The 21,725-nt window shown below is 38.1% G+C and overlaps 1 protein-coding gene across 1 annotated transcript in view; it reads right to left on the bottom strand.

Moving 5' to 3' along the window:
• The window catches only part of ARMC8 (armadillo repeat containing 8), a 67,425-nt gene that overhangs the window by 31,773 nt on the left and 13,927 nt on the right, over positions 1 to 21,725 (bottom strand). Inside the window, exons 2-5 of the mRNA XM_010177927.2 lie at positions 20,212 to 20,283; positions 6,903 to 7,045; positions 6,704 to 6,801; positions 415 to 507 (exon numbers count right to left, since the gene is read on the bottom strand). Coding sequence (XP_010176229.2) covers positions 415 to 507; positions 6,704 to 6,801; positions 6,903 to 7,045; positions 20,212 to 20,279 — 402 coding nt within the window. The 5' untranslated portion in view covers positions 20,280 to 20,283. The remainder of the gene's footprint in view (positions 1 to 414; positions 508 to 6,703; positions 6,802 to 6,902; positions 7,046 to 20,211; positions 20,284 to 21,725) is intronic.

Here is a 21,725-nt window from a genome sequence, read left to right on the forward strand (position 1 = left end):
ACTGGTAGAGTTCACCATTCTCTGGGTTTAAAACAGCTGCCTTGAAAGCAGATGCAAGAACTCTGCAGAGATGCTCACACTGTATTGAGACTTCCAGAGGGAAAAAAATAAGCCTTCCAAAATTCATACTGCTAATAGTGAGCATTGACATTTGCCTTGACTGTTAACTTTGTTTAATAGCCAGAGGTATAAATACATATACACACTCTATAAAAAAGCACTTACTTGCATATTTTGTTTTACTGTACAGAAATGTACATGAACCCAAATAAATGTGTCAGCAAATCCAGAGCAGTAACAGTTCAGTCATTACTGTCTCAATGTTCCTGTCACAAAGGGCAGTATCATCTTACATAGTTTCTTATAGGCCAGAAACACAACAAGTTGCATAAGAACATGTATTCTCTTTCTTACTTTGCAGCAATGTGAGAAGATCTGACATATGTATTCTTGTGTATATCGAGACCTACTGAGCAGTGCCATGAGATGGGAGATAACTGTAGCATCCTGGAAACAAGTCAGAAAAGAAAAAAAGTATTAACACCATATTTCAGCAGAGTTTCTTCACAGTTTGATACTTAAAAGAGTACTCTTGATTCTGCATTCAGTGTTCTCCCTTCCACTGAAACTTGTATAGACACAAGACAAGACCATTAAAGTAGTACAGAACAGACTTCAAGGTACAAGTGACAGTTCCGAGCCAAATCCTCATAGAAAAAATAAAAGGTCAATGCAAGTTAGGTAAAAAACTTCTGGGATTTGTCTCAAAAATCTTTACTTTGTGAGAATACAATAAAAGAATGGGGAAAATAACACATATCAACTGCAAATATGGTCAATGAAAGCTATTAATTCAGGAGTTGCCTTAGTATTGTCTTACTACAAGTGTGATTTACTTACCTCTTCATTTCAGCTCTGAGTAGAAAAGAGCAGGGAGGGGAACAAAGTGCCAGACTGAACAATGCACAATCCACCTTGAATTCTGTGACACTCGCTTTCTAAATGATTAATGTGGGGTAATAATTTCCTTTGTCTTTGATGCTATTAGTGTGCATGACACTAAGGACAAAGAATTCCAAATAAATTGTCAAAAGAAAATAATTATACTGAAGTTCCCTTCCCAAAACACATCCAGTTACTTAAGCTCTGTGGTAAGTTACAAAATTACAATGTTTTAAAGCTTTCGGTTACTGTTGCCAGTACATTCTAGTGGCAACAACTGTAGTGATACTGAAAGAAATACTGGTCACTGTGGTTTGGAGAGGTGGTATTACTTCCATGAGATAAAGGCTGCTGAAGAGAGATGAAAGACTGAATGAGTCTTCCTGTTCTAAGAACTTATCCTATATTGACCCTATACAAGTAAGTTAAACTTTGCTTTACCTGCAGGATAAAACTCCCTCTGACTAGGGAGAGGTGGATTAAATTAAGAGCAAAACCTTCATACTCTTCAGCTACTTTTACAGTAATGAAAGTAGCACTAACCCGATTGTTTTAATGACTATAGCTTCAGAGATACACTGCTGTTTATGAAAAGTTTTATTTTCCAATTACACTTTTTTATATTATCAAAATAAACATGGATAAGTCTCTCCTATTTGTATACATATTTGAGATTAGACAAATCTTTGCAATATTTATTTTTTTAAATTTCTTTAATATTATATATACATATAAAATGTAGTAGACTTATTTTAGAAAGCTTTGCTGTCAACAATCCAGCCTTCTTATTCTCAGCAGAAAACAATAGGCCAACAGAGCCACCAAACACACTGAGAATAAAAACAACTTGTTTCTATTGCTTGTTTCTCAACAACAGGAAAGGATCAATGAACAACAGCTTATTTACCATTTCAACATCTTACAGGGAGAAAGTTACTTGAAACTGGAGTCCTTCCAGGTACACCAGCCATATATCCATGCTCACTGCATGCTTATGTGCATAGGAAAAGCAAAGGACAAACTACTCTAAGCAGTATTCTTAGTGTCTGGCCAACAGCAGCTCCACTTGATCTTCTGCCTTTACACGTGGCATATATACCAACACATCTGTATCTTTGCAATTTCAGACCCAAAGGCCTGCAAGGAACTGTTTTGGTTGCAGGGCCATAGTGGACATTAAATCCACAAGTATGTTGTAATGGCGCTGATAGTCACAACCATAATGAAGTGTCTCTTGACTCGCCCTGAGAGAGGTAAGCCCGCAGTGGTGTGTAAACTAAGTGGGTATTGGGTTTTGGGCGTACACCAAGCAGAGCAGCAAATTTCCATGAGAATCTAAACAGAAGCAGCTAACAAGACAACCTTGTTCTCCAGAAAAACATGTTACAACCTTACAAAGTCATAGAAAGTCCCCAAAACTTCTAAGGGTCTCCTTCTTGGAGTTAAAGCAAAACAGACTGACAATATACTCAGGATTCCTCTGTGGCTTAACACATTTGGCCCACTAAAATATATTCTTGTCAATTTCTGTAAATCTTAGGCATCTGAAGATATCAAACCACATTAGTGTTCAACACAAAATACATACTAAGAGGTTTATCAGTGATAAATTGTACCTTACACAAAACAATCAACAAGTCAGGAGGGTAGGAGGGAGAGAAAAAGAGACACCTCAGAATTCAGAGGTAGTAAAGCTTAAAAAACCAGAAGCTTCAAAATGTAAAATGCAAGACTTGAAATCTCCTGCAGAGAAATCACTGACCACATAATCTGGGTTATTTTAAAAACTGCAACTAGAAGGATGTAAATATTGGTCTAAAAGTTCAAGTTCAAGAAATTGACAGAGATATTGTTCTTGCGAAAGGTCAGAGGTACAAGAATCCACAACTAAAGAAACATATGCAGAGTGAGTGGAGTGAAAAAATCTGCACTAGCTCCACAATCCTTCGCCAAAGGAGATTCCTGTGAGCTAAAAAAGATTCAAACTGCCATGGTCAAAGAAGTAATAGACACAGTGTTCCCTAATGTTAGTAACATGTTTTTCCATCTACATGATCTAGAAAACCATAGAAAATTGCAAACTTCGGACATGTCAGCAAGCAGAAAACCTAGACTGGGAGGGACGGGGGAGGAAGAAAACACATTTGTCCTCTTTTGGTCTCCCTCTATTATATATTGCTTTATAACTGTATTTTGTCCTTATCTTAAATTTGGTTTTCTCTCAGCTAACCAGGAAATTCTAGATAAGAATTTAGAGATGTCAGTATTCATTCAGGTTCTTGGGGAGAAAAAGAAAACCAGAAGAGTAGCAACTAATTTATTTCCAAGTCATAAGTGACTAGCCTGCCACCAGATTTGACACACATAGATCGGGTAATTCTTATGGACTGCTCTGCACAGCTGACTCGTCTACAGAGAGATATGGGCAGGTAGAGATCTGCATTTTTGTCAGGCAGTGAACACAATACGCTCACATGACCTGTCACCTTTATCACATGACCAATGCACATCTGGATACTGAATAAGGCTGCCAGCTCTGAAGTGGTCTTATAAAAAGCTATAGGACTTTCCCTCCTTCCCTCAAGCTGGTAGAAAGACTTCACAGATACATATCTGCATCTCAACAGATCTCTCACCCTGGGACAGCTCCATGTCATTCCTCATTTCCATCTGGATGGTCACTAAATCAGTCTCGGCACCAAAGCCTGCACCCTTCCAGTGAAGGATGTCTCCCCAAGATGTGTTTACCTGGCACAGCAGGTCTGGATACAGGTTACTGTTCTGCAGCAAACTTGCTGTAAGATCGCAGTATAATACACTAGAAGCCTGACCTTTTGAGAGCTCAGCGTTCATTCAGCTCAACACACATATGGAAGGGTCTTCACATTTTCTCAGCATAGGTCCTAAGTTCCTACAGGAAACAGCCCAAATGTTTCCACCTCCAAAAAACTATTTTGTCTTTGGAACTGAAAATAACTGCTGAAAACTGCCAGCAGTTTATCCTTCAAGCTCCTGCCTATAAGGAAAGACTCAAGAGGAAAGAAGTAGATTTTGACACCAAGCATTTCTGCTGGGAGAAATATGCAGGTTACTGTGAATTACGTGGTTTTGGTTTTATTCTTTTAAATGAGATTTTATGTTTATTCTCTCCCAAACCTATTACAAATAGAAGGAAATATTTTAAGCAGCAATCTTTAAACCACTTGCGTATCCTGGATCTTAACTGGGAGGTTCTCTGAAACCTCTAGAGTGACTGTAACACCCTTGGAAACATTGAATTGAGTCATAATACTGTTGGAAACAGTCCTGCCCAAGCTTTGAGAAACAACATCCTCCATGCAGTCAAACTGCAAAGAAATTCTGGGAAAAGTTGCTATCTCAGATACAACTCAGAAATCAACTTTTCAGAAGTCTTCTCCAGAACTGCTGGACAAGAATGAAAAGCCATTGACAAAGTTAGTCTCTTACCTTCACAGAAACGGTGACAGTCTCCCTGGAGCTGTTGTGATCAGAGGGAGCAGAGTGTCTAAACGAGAACTTTAAGTTCTTGCTGTTATTCTCAATGTCAGAAAAGCAGACTGTCTGCCATAAAGTGTTGCTTAGGCCCATAATTACTTTGTTAATTGCAAAAACAACTTCTCAACTGCCATTTTGTGAAACACAGCTTGCAGCAGTGGGTATTGTGGCTATTACTTCCAAGAGGTACGAAATACATCTCTTCTTTTCAAAGGATCTACATTCATTACTTTTCAGAGCATAGGTTTGGGTATTCCCACAAGTGAAGCAAAAAAGAAGTTGATTTGCAGAAATGTGACTTTAAGTACAGTCAAAAAATATTTAACTTTCAGGTGTCCAACCGGGATGGGAGATTGGAAAGTGGGTATTATTAGTTGAAACTAAGAACAAGGGCACCCTCACCAGATGATAATTTCCTGTAGCTATGGTTAATTAAGGGATATCACATTTGCCTGTATAAGGAATGGGGTAGCAGAGTTCTGTCATCACAGCTGCGCAGCAGAGAAAGCAAAGGATGAAACAGAAAATCCAGTATCTTTGGCATACTGTTCCCACAATGTCAGTGGTAATTTATATGCTCATACTGGTTCTTTCATATTTCTGCACATACTCTTCCACATGCTCTCCCTTCAAGATATCAAATCTCTCCTCCAAACAGGGAGCAATTAACACTCTCTATTAAGCACTGATGCCCAGGAAGAGATATGGATTGTTAATGGAGATGATAATCTTCAGCCCTGACTTTGGATGCTGAGAGCAGGAAGCAGATGTCCCTGCAATTATGAACCGTTAGAGGCCGACTTGGGGGAATCTGGGAGCACGAAGTGGAGTCAAAGGAAGGATCAGAGACACAAAGAGGAAACTCTCAGATCACTCAGGAGTGGTGCCTTCAGCAGTCACACATACAATCTCTATTGAGGGTTTACTTGCTGAACAATCAAAAAACAACTGGAAAAAAGGCAGTGAACAGTGGAGGACAAAGCTGGCTGATAATCTATACATAATAAATACAAGAGTAAGCTTGTAGCTTACTCCTACAAGAGCTGCAGAAAGACTTAATGAGATGGACTAGGTAGCAGATGAAATTCAGAATAGGTGTATGGTAAAATTGAGTCCATAGAAAACAAGTTTACAGACCTATTTCTGGAATTAAAATGTAAGAAAACATTAGAAAAGGAATAGAGAACAAAACAGGTATCACTACAGCACTGCATAAAAACTACACAAAAATCATTAAGAAAATCTGTTGAGGACTATTAACACAGAAATTGTCTCTAGTAATGACAGACACATGAATTGCAGAGAAATTATGAAATCAGAGGCCAGCTGTGCCCTTCTCTATAATCATCAAGTCTTCCTCAGCAAGTGACAGACATCCCTTTGAGTGGTGAGACCAGAGTGGTTAGCACTGTGAGCTCCTAATTACTCTCAGAAGTGGGACTTGCATGGTGACCTCCAGCCAGCAGACTGGTGCAATGCTACCCTGTTCCTATCAAAAGAGATTACTGGTACAGCACAGTTTTCATGCCACAGCTTGCCTCATCCCTTACACTGGGACAAAGGAAGAGGGAAGAGTGCAAACCCTTCTTTCCCCTCCTTCCAATTAGGAGACAGGGACTGAGTTTGGGCAAGGTCTTTTGTGTCTAAGCTGCCAAGAGACAGCTCTACCTTCAGACAAGGCTCTGCATCAATGGCTTTGCCCAGTCAACTTAATGAGGTCAGCACCAATAGCGTTACTGCTCACATGCTCCAAGCTGAACTCAAAATTATAGCAATGGTGGGGGACATTTTCTATCCTCCCACCAGTTACAGTTAAATGTAAATCAAACGTATGTTAATTACAATGAAAGAAATTTTGGAAGTGAATCTCTTCCACATGATGTGCAAAGAAGCAAACAGCCTCACACCTGGAGTGGGAGGGCAGTGTCAGATAAAACGTTAAGTTTCAGAAACTAACATTTGCCAATATAGCTGTGACAATGGTCCCTGTAAATACCATTTAAAGGCAGTTTTTACTCCTTAAGATTGCACAGAAGCCTGAAAATTTTAGGTTTTTTCTTCATCAGTGTGTTATTGATCATCTCATATTGCTATTAACATTAGGTGAGTCAGATGCCTTAAATGTAGGTGAGAAATGTTAACAGTGTTGGGCAAGCAAGTCCTCATTACTACTGCAGATAACAAGGTCCTTCACTTCCACCAACTCTATAGGTTCTAAAAGGACAATAATCTGCTTACAACTTACTGTGTATAGTAGATCCTCTGGAGTTACAGGACTGATGAAAATGGTACGGAGACATCGCAAGCAAGCTTCAATAAACTTCAAATCTGGTGACAGTAATCCTATAAATATAGACAAAAAACTATTCTTCAGTTTCATTATCTTTGCTTATTTGAGTACCTTAGGAACATTTACTAACATAGACCCGTTAAGGGAAAAGTACCTTGCAATAAGGCTGGGATTATATGGCAGTCTAGTAGAGATTTGACATTATTCTCTGTACCCATTGCAAGGCTTCCGAGGACCACTGCACATTCTGTTCTCAGTTCCGTGCTGGAGGTTTCTTGCTGAAGTAAATACAGCAACCTGGAAAAAGAATTACTTTTAGAGGAAAATTCAGATGGAAGAGAACTTTTAAGTCTAGTGAAAAAAAACCCCACAATACCCAACAACTGAATCCTGCTATGTAAAGAAGATTAAGTCCTTAATAGAAAGATGAAGACTGAACAAGAATAAGATGAACACTTTATTCCTAAGAACCTTTTTACACTGTGTGTTCCTACAGAGGTTTTACTTGCTGTTATGGCAGAAAGATACCACACTCTTTTCTAAAAATGAGGTGTCATAGTACTGATATCTGGGATGAGGTCTTTCAGGATACCAGGAAGATCCCAAATGTCAATTTAAAGGAAATGAGTCTGCAGTTTACATCAATGGGAATCTCGTGCATCTCCCCTAACACCTAGGGACACAGTTACCACTATCACGATGGTTGTTATCTTTGGCAGCAATTTCTTCTGGGTCACAGTTGCAAAATAATTCCATAATAATCACAAGCATGGGGATTGAGAGTAATCTGAGTTTTAACACCAAGAAATTATCATTTATGAACATAAAGAAAGCCCAGAAAAGTTTTATATGTGGAAAGGCAGATGAATTGTAGCTAAACAGGATCACTTTAAGTCTAAAACCCATCTTACCAAATGCATACCTTGGGTCTCAATCAATTTGGATTCTTTACACGGTATTAAGAGACCTAGGAGCCCCTTTGAAAATATTTTAGAATACATCAGTAGCTCCTGAATCACAGCAGAGGTCACAGAACAATTTCAGCCTAAATCTGAGTCATACAAAGAGCCCAGGTAGCAACCAGATTCCTACCTCACATCAGCACAGAAGATAATCACTTTAAGATTCATTTGGTTTATAAGCTTAAGATGAAAACCACTTACCTAAGGGCTCCCACATTACATACAAGTCTGAGCAAAACTATAACAGGTAGGATGACTGGGAACACTGAGATACAATTCTCTCTATATATGCAACATACATAGTCACCTTTCTAGATTCAGTGAGCTAAGATAGAAATATTCTCAATTTCATAACACACTACTGTCTAGTTTGAAAAGGTCTCTGCTAAAGCCAGGCAATACGCTGAAGCCTTCTCTAAGAGCAAAAAGGAGCTAAAATCCAGCACCTACCCCATTGCTGAAGGGGACAGAAGTAGTTACTTGGGTACACAGATCCCTCAACAAAATGCCCCAAAACCTGACTTCCTAAATCAAAGAAAAGGGAAAAAATAACGGGAAACACAGTAGGCAAATGCAATTTAGGTACATGGAACTGGAAAAGGCCACCAAGGGAAGTGCAAGCAGCCACACAAGAGACTGTAACACACAGTTGAAGAGTATCTTCAACACACACTCCAAATGTTTCCATTTACATAAGGCAGAAATTGCTTCTTAGAATCCCCTACATTTGAAAACTAAAGTAAAAGTCCAACAAACGTAACTGCAGGATGTCACTGGACGAAAGCTCTGACATCAACAGTCTCTTCAATACTCATAAGCAGAACATTCATTACATAAAATTCAGACTATCCCAGGCAGCAGATAATTTACCAAAATCTTGGAGAAGAACAGCAAAATATTCCCCCAGTGCTCCCTAACAATTTATTTGGATGAAAAATCTTCTGATTGAGAATCTGCTAGGAATCTGCTTTGCTCTAAATTGAGGTTTGAAGCAGCCAGAAAGCAGAGGTATGCTATTATCACTCAAAGCACACATGTACCCTTTTCTAGATGTCTCATGGTGGAAAAAAGCTCCAAAACACAAACACATACTAAGGAGATTAGATATAATTTTGTCCTGAACACAAACAAGACAGCTGAAATGTGGCACAAAATTAACATGAGAGATGCAAGCAACCTCAAAAGCACAGGTATTTTTTCTCCTTCAACTTCCTTTAGATTCAAAGGATCAGACTAGCATCATTTCAGAATGGCATACATTTCCAGAATCACTGCTGTTTCCTTTAATCCCCTATATACTATAAACTTATCAAAGGCATCCAGGTTCTTTGTCCCTGTCTATTTGTTTTATTTGAAAGGTCATTTATCCTTGATGTTTAGAAATATCTTCTAATTTCTTGTATATATCTATTCCTGACTAATTTACATCACTTTGGTATGGCATACATATTATCCTTTAATTTGTATAATTTTTTTAATTTCTTACAGCAGCCAGCTAAGGGTCTTGAGGCACTTGGCCCACACTGAACACGTGGCTCAGTGGAGCTGATCTGCTGTTTGTTCTTCACTTTACTGTAGGGCCCTTTAATATTGATGGAGAAAGGTATGTTTAAAAGGCTCAGATTATCAGTTGTTCCACAAAAGTGTCTCTCACACATAATTTGTGCAAAGTCAAAATTAATCGTACCTGTATTATCAGCTTCTGGAAAAGGAACAAAGTTCTATTTAAGGCAAATAAATCACATGTTTCTAAAGGTGTAAGTTCCGGTATTGTATTCTTTGAAGTATCAGCTACGCTATGTTTAAAGTAAAGATTAGTGCTGTTTCTGAAAGACTACAAAAGAAGCAAAGTACATAATCAATGTTATGCAAAATAATTACAAATGGAAAAAAGCATCCCACTTCCAATCCCAATAGGACAGAATAATTACTTCCTTACAGAGAGCTGGTTTTGTTCTCTGCCTTCTAGATCAGGTAAGGGTAGACAGGAAGCAGAAGCTTCAGTGAGTCATCCTGGCTAAAATTCATCCTTGAAAAGATGTTTTTTCTGGACACTGAGCTACTATATGGAAAGTGCAATCTCATCCACTGTTCTAACTCTGATTGACATTTGCCAATTGCCAAGAAAAATTCCTCATTGTAGAAAATAATTTGACAGGAAATATCGTGAGCAGATCAGAAGATTTATTTATTGCAGTAACCTGTACACCTGTTTTATTTTAACACCAAAGACTTGACTTTCCTTGACCCTTCTAACTTACACAAATACATTTTGTAAGCTAATGTTGCAGAGCAGTTTTCAACATATTCTATTTGTAACTTAACTGCTAGAAAGTTATGTATCTTCTATAATCTGTAACACCTTTTCATGGCAAAATTTAAACATTTCCCCCTGCTATTTAAAAAGTAAGTGGAAAGATTTTACTTTAAATAGCTGGCGATTTAGAAAACATACTGAAAACAACTCAGATCAGTCAAGAACAGAAATCAGCAACAACATATATACAATTTTTCATCTCTGCACAAAGAGTGAGGAATAAAAAGTTTTAAGTCTGTATTGGAAATGATGTAGCTTCAGGTGTGATTATGTACTTTATTAAAAGTTACTTTTAACAATTTTTTTAAATGATACAGTATATGGTACAGTAATTTTAATAAGACTTAAGGCACTTGATTCTTACTGTTTTCACTATGCTTTCTCAATCTGCTCCTGCAAATACATAAGTGTTGGCACCCTTCAGCAATGGTATCTGTAAGGACATACCCAGGCTCACCCATACCTACACTGCTGTAAGTAGATCTACTTATGATGCAGGAACATAAAACTGACTCACATAGTTCATGTACAGAACAAACATGCTATCAAGCAACATAAAACAACTTCCAAAGTGGGAATTAAAAGCTTCCATTTCCCCTAAATCCTCAACCATACCTCAAGACAAGTGTTTTGGCAGCATGCTTTAAGTTGGGTTGGTTTTTATGGACTAAGCTGGGACAAGGACAACTGGCCAGTAGCATCTGTCCCTTCCTGTGAGAAAGATCTCACTTACACACTATCACTGACCACTACTAACTTGGAGATGTGCTAAGCTTAATTTCAGAATTATGCAAAGGAGTACTGTTATGGAAAAATACCTACTCTTGGATTAGATTATTTAAGATACCCAAGCCCCCTCCCCAATCCAGAGAAGCCTTAAAAAAAGAATCAAGACTAAACCAATCCTTTCACTGATTATTTTCCTTCAAGCCTAGCAAGCCATTCGCCAAGTTTGTCCAACATGGGGAATACTAGGAGATTCCCCTGATATAAGTGTTGGTAAATATGGAGCTAATTACTAACTAAAAAATGTCAGTAACAGTCACTTTTTTTAAAAAAAACAGCTTTCAAGAACCTAGACATCAAAAAAACCTAGACATCAATTTAGAAATGCAAGTATATTTTCTTCCATTTTCACTATCAAGTCCTGAACACCTGCTCTGAGACGCAGTTTCCTTGTACAGTTCACACCAACAGCCTTCTGCGATTATGCAGTACTTCGGTAAATAACCTGTTCCTTGTGTTCAGAAATGTTCAGTCATGTCCTAAAACACTTTCTTTTTAAAGGGATTTTTACAAAATCCAAAAGCAACCTAAATTCTGAAGGTTGTTCTCTTCCAAAGAAAATAATTGCTATTTTCTTTCCCACTAACACTCAGCACTTGGAACAGATACTACAGCTGTGTTAATGCTAAAGAATGAAAATGAGGACTCAAAAATACGATCAATTTTTATAACTATTAGTCAAAGAAAAGTATCCTAAAATGAGATGTCACAGTCTCCCTTCTAGAAGCAACAAGTTAATTCAACACCTCCAAAAACTAACTCTAGTACCAAGGTAAAAAGAAATCTGCAAAGCAAAGACAACCACTTCTGAAAAATTTCATACAAAGCAAATAGTATCTATTAGTTTTTTTAAAAAGTCGAGTCTAGAAATGTGATGGCAGGACTCAGGTTTGAACTACACTATTGAAAACCCTCTGACTACTTAAATGTCTGTAACAGACAGTAACACAAACACTCCACTGCTTTGGATTACAGAGAAAAACATCCTTCTACTTCTACAGTACTGTAGTGCTGCAAGCAGTAGGGCAGTAAGCTGCAAAGAAAGCTTGCCCTTTAGGAGCAAAACGCATCTCAGCTTACAGCTCTAGTAATTTATTCTAATATTCTTTCATTTGTTCTATATACGTCAAATAACTTGCATTCAATCTGATTTTTATTCACTTAGCTGAATTCAGTGTTGGAGTACTGTACATTATACTGAGCTGTAAGAGGTCTGAATTTTAAAAAAACCCAACACAACAACCAAAAAACCCCCCACACTTTCCATGTAAGAATGGTAAGGACTACAATCAAGTTTTTCCTCACCTTTCTCTTTAATGATCAGTTTCACTTGAAAATAAGTCTTGTTATTGTACACTGAGCCAGTGCAGTCTGATTCACCTTTTTATAACACAAATACTTTCATTCAGCATATAACACTCTGCCAACCCCCATTTCCAGTTCTTACCCCAAGGTGCAACCAGTTCACATGCACGCACTTTTAGAGTAACTTGAGGATACTGGAGTTGCTATAGTACAGCCTCTTCTTTTTGTTACTAGATTAGAAAAGCTCACATCCAAGTGCATTAGCACTGTCAATTCTGCAGTCTGTACAAGCTGGATTCATTCTGTTTTTCCCCCTAAGATAATTCCACAAGCCATTTAGCAAAATATAAACACATCCTTTCTTTACAGCCGTTTATACTAGGATATGTAGGATCAACACACAACCCCTGAAGCCCTACAGAGGTAAATTTACAATAACACCACCCAAAACTTAGACAGTGAATTGCACTGATTCAGCTTATTATTATTTCAAAGTGTGACACAGGCTCAAATATTTTATAGGACCAGGTCAGTTGCCTTCATAGTAAGACTATTTTAGAGATTGTACAAGCTTTTTGTTTTACAAGAAAGGTGTTAATAGGCATTATATAAAGAAACATCTTCATCCAGTCATGTTTCAAACATCTTACCACTTCGCTCAAGACTGATGCCTTGTGAGTAAGTTCATTGGTGAACTGTTCATTCTATTTATCTTTATAAACCTTCAACATGCAAACTTTAAGTCTTCTATAAATTTCTGTGTGGAAATAGTTTTCCAAGTAGACAGTCTATGACCACCATCTGAAAAACTATTGTTCATTTAGACAAACCAATTTTAAAGTGTTTGTCTGAAGATGCCAAGCAACCTTAAAACAAAAATTAAGGTATGTTTTGACTTTCTATTCACCTGCATTTTGAAATTCTCCATTGTATACAAAATTACTACACTATATGCCTACTCTGCTGGATATCACCACCCAACATTCAGTATCTGCACATAAAAGAGGACGTCAAGAATACATTTTTGAATATTTTTTCCCAGATTTGACTCTTACAGCTCCTCAGGAACAGATACCATGAGATATCACAAAGCTATCTTTTACATGATGTTTTTAAACCTGAAACTTAAAATTCTAACAAAACCACAAAATTTAAAACGTGTTATTAGAAGTACAGCTCACATTAACAACTTCCTTTTTGCTAATAGAAAAGGCACTTCAGAGACAGAGGGCTGCACAGCTTTTAAACAAAACCAGCTCTAATATAATTCTGCTGACTGCAAATACTTGCCTTGACTCAGGTGTATTTCACAGCCAGGTTAGAAGAATACCTTGTTCCAGTTATAGACAACCCTAAAGGTGAGGGTTATTCCTGATAAAGAAACATGTAATTATGTAAACAGTCCCTGACTCGTTTTGGAGAAAAAAGCAAGGACAGCCACAGGAAGCTCCTTCACCACTTTAGAGCAAAGGAAGCCTTTAAAAATATCAGCAACGCAGATGAAGCTCCTTCATCGCACATGAACCTCCTAGTGTGCAAACCACTAGGTTTGGGCACAGATCCCTACCCTCTGGAGCATATGACACAGAAAATCCCAGTGTAAAGTGCAGCCAAGAATGGAACAAGGCATCAGGAAACAACCGTGCTTTGCCCATGTAAGGATGTCCAAGAAGTATAGACAACACCTCATCAATGTGCATGACAGACCTAGTAATACTATGTCCAAATGTACTGAGTTCTTGAAAGAAAGCTGGTAACATACCAGAGATCACTGATATTTCAAGAGATGTGCATAACTGATAACTAGTACACTTATTAACACCACCAGCAGTGTTCACGCAGTACAAGTTGATCTGAATATCTTACAACTTCTGCACAGTCAGGAGGTCAACTGGATGGGAACTGAGCATCACAGATCTGAACACGAGCAGACAACGTGCACTTGCAGCCCAGAAGGCCAATAACTGTATCCTGGGCTGCATGAAGAGAAGCGTGGCCAGCAGGTCGAGGGAGGGGATTCTGCCCCTCTACTCCACTCTTGTAAGGCCCCACCTGCAGTACTGCGTCCAGTTCTGGAGCCCCCAACATAAGAAGGACATGGACCAGTCAGAACAAGTCCAGGGGAGGCCACGAGGATGATCCGAGGGCTGGAGCACCTCTCCTATGAGGACAGGCTGAAAGAGTTGGGGCTGTTCAGCCTGGAAAAGAGAAGGCTCTGGGGAGATCTTATAGTGGCCTTCCAGTACCTGAAGGGGCCTACAAGAAAGCTGGGGAGGGACTTTTCATAATGGCAGTTAGTGACAGAACAAGGGGAAATGGGTTTAAACTGAAAGAGGGGAGGTTTAGATTAGATATTAGGAAGAAGTTTTTCACTGTGAGGGTGGTCAGACACTGGAACAGGTTGCCCAGAGAAGCTGTGGCTGCTCCTCCCTGGAAGTGTTCAAGGCCAGGCTGGATGAGGCTTTGAGCAACCTGATCTAGTGGAAGGTGTCCCTGCTGATGGCAGGGGGATTGGAACTAGATGATCTTTAAGGTCCCTTCCAATCCAAACCATTCTATGATTCTATGATCTGTAAAGAATCTTGACGGATCCTCTAGTTACTGATCCTGCTGCAAGGCAGGATCATCAGTCATCACATCCTGTCTGTACAGGTTTTGTCAAGCAGATACTTGCATTCCTACAGTTAAAGGATGGCCAGTCCTTTAGGAGTAGCATTATAAAAGACCTTATAGAGTCAGTGTCTGAATTAAAGGATAACCCTAAGGAAAAACTAGACATATAAAGGTAGTTCTTCAGTAAATCAGATTACAGAATCACAGAATAGATGGTGTTGGAAGGGACCTCTGCAGGTCATCTAGTCCAACTCTGCTCAAAGAAATATCAGCTAAAGCAGTATTCCAGCCATGAGGTCCAGCTTTCCAGCCCACAAACGAACACACATACTTTCTTGGTGTTAAACTAAAGTTCTACTTGCTATATGCACAAGGCTGTTATTCCTAAATACCCAAGCACAGGAAGTTTGTTGCTTATCTTCTACTTAAATAGTAAATGAATTCTTTAACTAAGAACATTATCTAACATTTATCTAAGTAACTCCAAGAAAAGCTGAAAGCAACAGGGTGTTTTTTTTCCACCCTGCAGTCCTGCAACTGCTCTCACAACAGTCAGCATCCCAGTATTCAATGCGTAAAGGTGCTCTTCTGCTAATCTCCATGCAGGATCAACATCACGGGTCATCCATAAATTTGTAATACCACGCATTTAAACAAAGAATTGATCAGGATACTTCTGAGCTATGCAAAACCATCCTGCCTAAGTTTTCTTTTTAAATCTCACAAGGAACACATACTCAAACATTTCAAACACTATCACAGATATGTGAATTCCTCTACTTACTTATCAGTACATCAGTTTTAATTTTCCAGTATTTGCCAGCCAATACTGCATGCAAAAATCTTCTTTACGGATACTTTTGTTGTGTTTAATGTAGACATTAACCTATATAAAATCCTTTTCCTTAGACGACAGACTTGGAGATGTAACAGAATCTTCCAGTTAATAGAGATACCTTCCCATCTTAATAGTAGGTTTATCAAAGAAGAAATCTTATTTTTTTGGTAAACTCTAAAAAAACACTGCCTGAAGGAATTTGATCATGTTTAACAATAAACTGAAACAACATTTCATGGTGTCCGTATTGGTGCGTTCACAGCCCTAGAAACAAGTTAACAAATAGGTTAACAAATTCTTACTAGTTTTGTCTTCTACAGACAGCCTAACTATCCTTTGCAGAACTCAAAATTCAAATGATGGAATGGATAAAAGTTCATCAGCTGTTCTACATGTCATTTAAAATGTGTGCCAAATAAATTTAAAAATAAAAAACTCCAACAATTAAACAGAATCCCTAATAAATTTCTTAGGGAAAGGTAAAAATTAACTATATGAAGTTTTTGAGTACCTACCTAGAGACAGGCCTTTAACTTTGGGAAGAAGTGCATTACCACGTTATAGCTCCAAACAACTGATTTATGCCTTAAGAGTCTGGAGAACAATCAGCTGGAAGTCAGAAAATCATTTTCTGGTGAGTGACAAGAATGATTTAATTGTTTTGTTTTAAAGGTCTTGAATGGTTAGGTAAAAAACCTCTCTATTCATTTTGGAGCAAAGGAATAACTCAAGCTCTTAATCCAAAACTAGCTCTGAAGTGGATTAGACTTTACATATTAAACTCTCAGTAATGATTAGAGAAGCAATAACTTGATTCAGCTAATATTTTTGACAAAATAGCACAGGTCAGTGCTTCAACAGGTAACCACAACATACTGGAAGACAAAGCTATGCTCTGATGACTGGAATTTAACACTGCCTTCTCTGCACTCTGCCATCTGCCAGATGAAGGAAGAAGAGAGGAAATAAGGCCCTATTTGTCGACTGGATTACAAACCACTGAATGCCTTACCTTTCAGGGTACCAGAAAGTGGTTTACAGACTTGCAAAACAGTTAAAGGACTTGCTCACATGTTCATTTCACTGAATGTTTTTCTTTCCCAATTCCATCTCTCTAAACTAGAGGCTTTAGATTGTTTACCACAGAATTCAGAAAGAGCTTAAGAGCGTAACTTTTACCTATAACAGAACCTACTAACCTACTCACTAATTCAGCGGCTTTGAAATGTGGCTGATGCACAGTTTGTGGGAAAGTGTGTAAAGGAGGTCACAAGGTACAGCAGAGCAGGGAGGGAAAGACTACTTAGCTTCTAAAGTTACATCAAAGAATGGCAAGATATCCAGGTGGTCCTGGTAACCACTTAAAGTGAGAGTCTTTAGCTCCCCTACGCCTTAGGTGTTATCAAGTAGCAATGACTATGACCACAATATGACTGTCAGCCTGGACGCCACAGTAAGCAAGTGTTTTTCTAGTCTCCGTGATAAACTCCACCAGAAAAGGGCTCCAATTACAGCTCAGAGGATTAGAAGCCAGCAGCACTACAGACTAACTGCTGCTACATGAAACTTGTTTCGTTAAGCCAGAAGTCCTATCAAGATGACTTAAAAAAAGAACATTTTACATTTTAACTGAGAACTCAATAATTTTCCTGAGACATAGGAGGGAAGAGCAACTGACAAAAAGCTTTAAATACTGAACTTGGACTCTGAAGAGGTGTCTGACATGGTGACAGGAACAAAAGCTGTAGCATTCGTTCTTATAAAACTGTCAGCTTCCCCATTCTCTGCTAGCACTTATGTGGGGTAGAAGGGAAAAAAAAATAAAGAAAAAACAAAACCAAAACAACTAGAAAAGTGAAGGGCAGTACAAGTAGCAAACTATTTTTAGGCAAGGCTGGCTTTTTGTTTTAAGTCTGCCTGCTACTGAAAGAACTTGATATGATGGCATTAAAATACTCTTTTTCACCCTGAGCTTTAGAAATTTTATTTTCTGGGATTGCAACTAAAAAGTAACAGTTTCAAAAAGTAAAATTTTTGCAGTCCTGACAGAGGTGCCTGAGGCCAGCATTTCATGAGAATGTAAAGGAGTAACGCTCATTCTGCAGAGAGGAAGAGACACAGAAAATTGTTCCTTAAGAAAGAAAATCCACATACAGGCTGGCTACATTTAAATTCTTAACATCTAGGACCATGTTTGCGTACACATTTGTACAGTTCTTAACACTTCTTACTTCTTAAGTCCAGACATGACAATTCTGCAAGCTTTCTTCAGTCAACTTTGTTTTTCTTAGCACCCTCTTTAGAACAAGTGGTCAAGGAGTGACCATAGGTCAGACTGAATTTCAAAGAAACAAAAAAAATAATTGCTTTTTCTTTTTTTTCCAAAGGTATAGATATATCTCCCTTTCTAAAGATGACACAAGTAAGCAGTCAGTTCATGAGCTCAGGAGGCCACTGGCCTAGAAATGACAGTGATTCAGGCATTCTTCCCCAACATTTTCTTCCTATATGGAGATCTTCAAAGTACTTAACATTTCTTTCCAACCATCAGCAGTCTTGTATTTTAAAATAACAAAGATACTTTGTACCAACCGGTAAGATTTGGTTCAATTTCAAACAAAAGATACTTCCTAGACTTGTTTCCAAACCTCTTATGAGTCTGTTCTAATAGGTGAACATACTGTTTTCCACTAAATGACAGAAACCTGAAGGAGTTCTTTGGGTCTAAAGAGTCTTGTTCTAAAAGCTTGCTGGTGAAATACTTGGGGAAGAAGAGAGAAGCAAGAAACGAGTAAACAAGAAGTTGAACCACAGGACAAAGCAGCTGTAGCAGAATTCTAACAATCCCCATGCCACTACAGGAAAGAATCAAATTCCCTTGGGAGACTGCAGTTTCTGTGAAAAGAAAACTGTTCTCCTCGGTAACTTTTTGGAGGAGATTTAAAACAAAGAATGTTAGCTTGCTTACTCCTCTTCTTACTGAGGGAAAGGTTTGACTTTGCAGATTGGAATTCGAAAGGTTCCTGTACTTTAATGTCTTCAGCGGCCATTTCACAAATTAGAAAGCATGTCAAAAAAAGTCAGTGAATTCTCACCACCTTGTTAGAGAGAGCAACAGCAGAAGTTCTCTAACCCAAATGGTCTATAATCTATTTAAGTCTGTCTGCAACACTTGGAGGAGATTCTACAGCCTTCAGAAAGGCACTTGGGGGTAGGTGATGCCACTTAAATTTTAGCCAGTGAGAATCATATTTTCTTACAATAACCCAGTCAATTTACCTTCATCTATATCTCTAGTCTGAAAAGCCTTAGCATTACATTTCCTGTCATTTGAGGAGAACTTGAACTGAAGTGAGGACAAATGTGATAATTTACCTTTTAAGATTTTCCAAACAGTCATTTATGTGCAGTTATAGGTTAACAATATAATTTACTTGGACAGCCAGAAGGCTATAATAACAGATGAAAATCCTTCAGGATTTTCACTACTGGGCACAGAACAAGTAACAGCAGAAAGCAGGATAACTGAAGGAACGTGAAGCCCTACAAAATTTAAGCACAGGCAGATTCTAGATTTGGAAGCTGGAGATTTTCTGTCACTTTTAAAATGGGAACCAAAAGAATTAACGGTAGTTGCAAGAATACTTTAGGGTCTGTTGCTGAAAAAAAATCCTAAAACTTTGCATAATCTTCAACAACCGTTCACTTTGACCTTTTTGTCTCATGTGAAGTCTTCTTTTTACCCATTTATATTTGGTCAAAACAGAAGATAATTCAGCAGGTTCTGTAGAGGGAGTTTCCCCACAGCTAATCCCTAGAGAATATAAAGGACCATCCTTGACACAAACTCATTCGTAAATAAGATATTCCCTGCAAACAAAATGCATGTTTTAGAAGCAGCTTTTTCAAGCAGGAGGGTTTGGGACCTATGTTGCCATTTAAGCAAAAGGATCATAGGTGGGTCCCATACTGCTAGCACAAGTAATGCAGTGCTCAGTGGTTTCCTTTTCCATTGCTGCAAACTGTGGCTGAAAGAAAGCTGGAGGAGAAGAGGGGTGAAGTGAAAGCTGTAGTGAGCAATCCAGTAGCTAAAGTTACCTGCTAAATTTGTACTAGTGGAATCAGGATCCAGAAAATATTAACATGAGCTGAAGCAGTAATTCAGCAGTAAATTATGATCAATGGTTTTTAATCCTCTGAAGCAGGTGAAGACAAGCAAATTATCTCAGATTTTAAAAATATTTTTAAATTATATTTTTAACATAACCTTACACACTTTCACTTGTGAACTCACCAGGTAGTTGGCTGATGAACAGGATTAAGATACAACCTCTTTTACCCATCATTAATACATTAATGTCAGAAATTAGATTTCATTCCTGAGCTGATAAAGTTTAATAAAAATCACCAAGACTACTTTAGAGAATTCTAGGAAATTCCAGGAAATAAATTAAAAGCATTACCCAACAGCTTGTTCTGTAATACACGAGTTTAACAGATATTTCAAGTCTCTCTCAGTTAGGTTAAAGAAAGTATGCAGTCAACTACAATCAAAGTTAAAACAAAAAAGTGCCTGTGATCTAAGGATTATTATTCCAGACCTGTTGTGAATCAGTGAAAAGGACAGTAGCAAAGGACATACCTTGGAACTGCTCCCAAAACAATCAAGTTGGCTTTTTGTTTGTTGTTTCCAATTACAGCATTTTTCATATCTCTGTAAATCCAGAAAGAAAAACAAACCCTGGTAAATTATGCTGAGGTACTGAGGGCTTAATCTATAGAATTTACTATTTCCATGAAGGCTTATCAAGTAGTCTTCCACATGTCCATGCTGCACCTACAGGACTGAGAACTGCTTCATGGCACAGTTTCCACAGCCCACAGATAAATACCCCAGAGCTCTGGGATCCCAATACGTCCCAGCTTATGCAAGTCAGCAAAAACCCAATCTATCTCATATGCACACCGTACATGAAGAAGTCTCATTATTGAACAAAACTAAATATACTGCTTCTTTGTGCCCATATATTCACTAGACTTCTAAAGAAATAAAACACTTTTGATTTGGGAAATCAAATGTTGGTAATTTAAAGTATTAACTGAATATTCTGCTGGGTGCAGGAAAAGACAAGCTGGAGGGGGAAAGAAGGAGGAAAAAAAAAAAGCGGGGGGGACGACACACGGAAATAAGGAACTATCACCAGTCTCCAGAGACTTTCACTCTCCTCTCCACCACAGGCTTCCTTTTGTGAATTTCAGCAAAAACACTTGAACATCTGTATGTCAAAATCCCAGGAACAAAGTGAAAACAAAAGCATTTTCCTGTCTGAGAGTTACTGTAAGGTTAAATGCATTAAAGACATTCCTACTATGGTAAAAGAATAAGGGAAGCATTTTGGAAAGAGGACACTGGTTGCACACACTAAGAAGTCCTATGAAAACCTGTGGTTTGTCTTTTTCAGAAAATTGCTACTGTATCCTAAAATCCATCACCACCTTTTTCAGATTTTTTTTTTCCTTCATATGAGTCAAGGACTTGTCAGTGTGAGGTTAATGACTCAGCTCTATCATAAAGGTCTTTTCTAATCTATGCAATTCTGTGCTTCTGTGAACAGACTGAACATACGTGAACATCTAGAGAATCTGAAAGCTAGCAACTTATGCCGAGTTTCAGAAAATCAGGATGACACACTTCTATGAAACTTTCTGATTTGTAGGGACCTTTACAAGAGCAGAGAACAGAAACAGTCCAAATTCAGATAATTCTTCATCAACAAAAAAACAAAACTAGATTGATTATAGTGTTAGTAGTTGCAAAATTGATAAATTAATCACCAGCTAACTATTCCCAGAATTCATTCAAATAATTTGGGAGCTTTAGCAGTTGCTTTAAGTTAGCATATTTTTTTGCCACTATATCACTTTCACCTGTTATCTGCAAATTTTAAGAGATTTAGAGTAACCTTGGTTTTTTTTAAGTTTCACCCTAGCCTAGACAAACACTACACAGTCCTTATGTACCCACTGAACATGCAAATTCAACTGTAATAAGCAGTTGTCCCAAGTGTTCAACTCACTTCATTAGAGTTATAGTATCTGGACTGGCATAAACAGAACCTTCATAAACCTCAATTAGTAAAAGGTAATTGCCCGCTC

This window comes from Antrostomus carolinensis, unplaced genomic scaffold, assembly GCF_000700745.2.
Source record: "Antrostomus carolinensis isolate BGI_N321 unplaced genomic scaffold, ASM70074v2 scaffold31640, whole genome shotgun sequence".
NCBI lineage: Eukaryota > Metazoa > Chordata > Aves > Caprimulgiformes > Caprimulgidae > Antrostomus > Antrostomus carolinensis.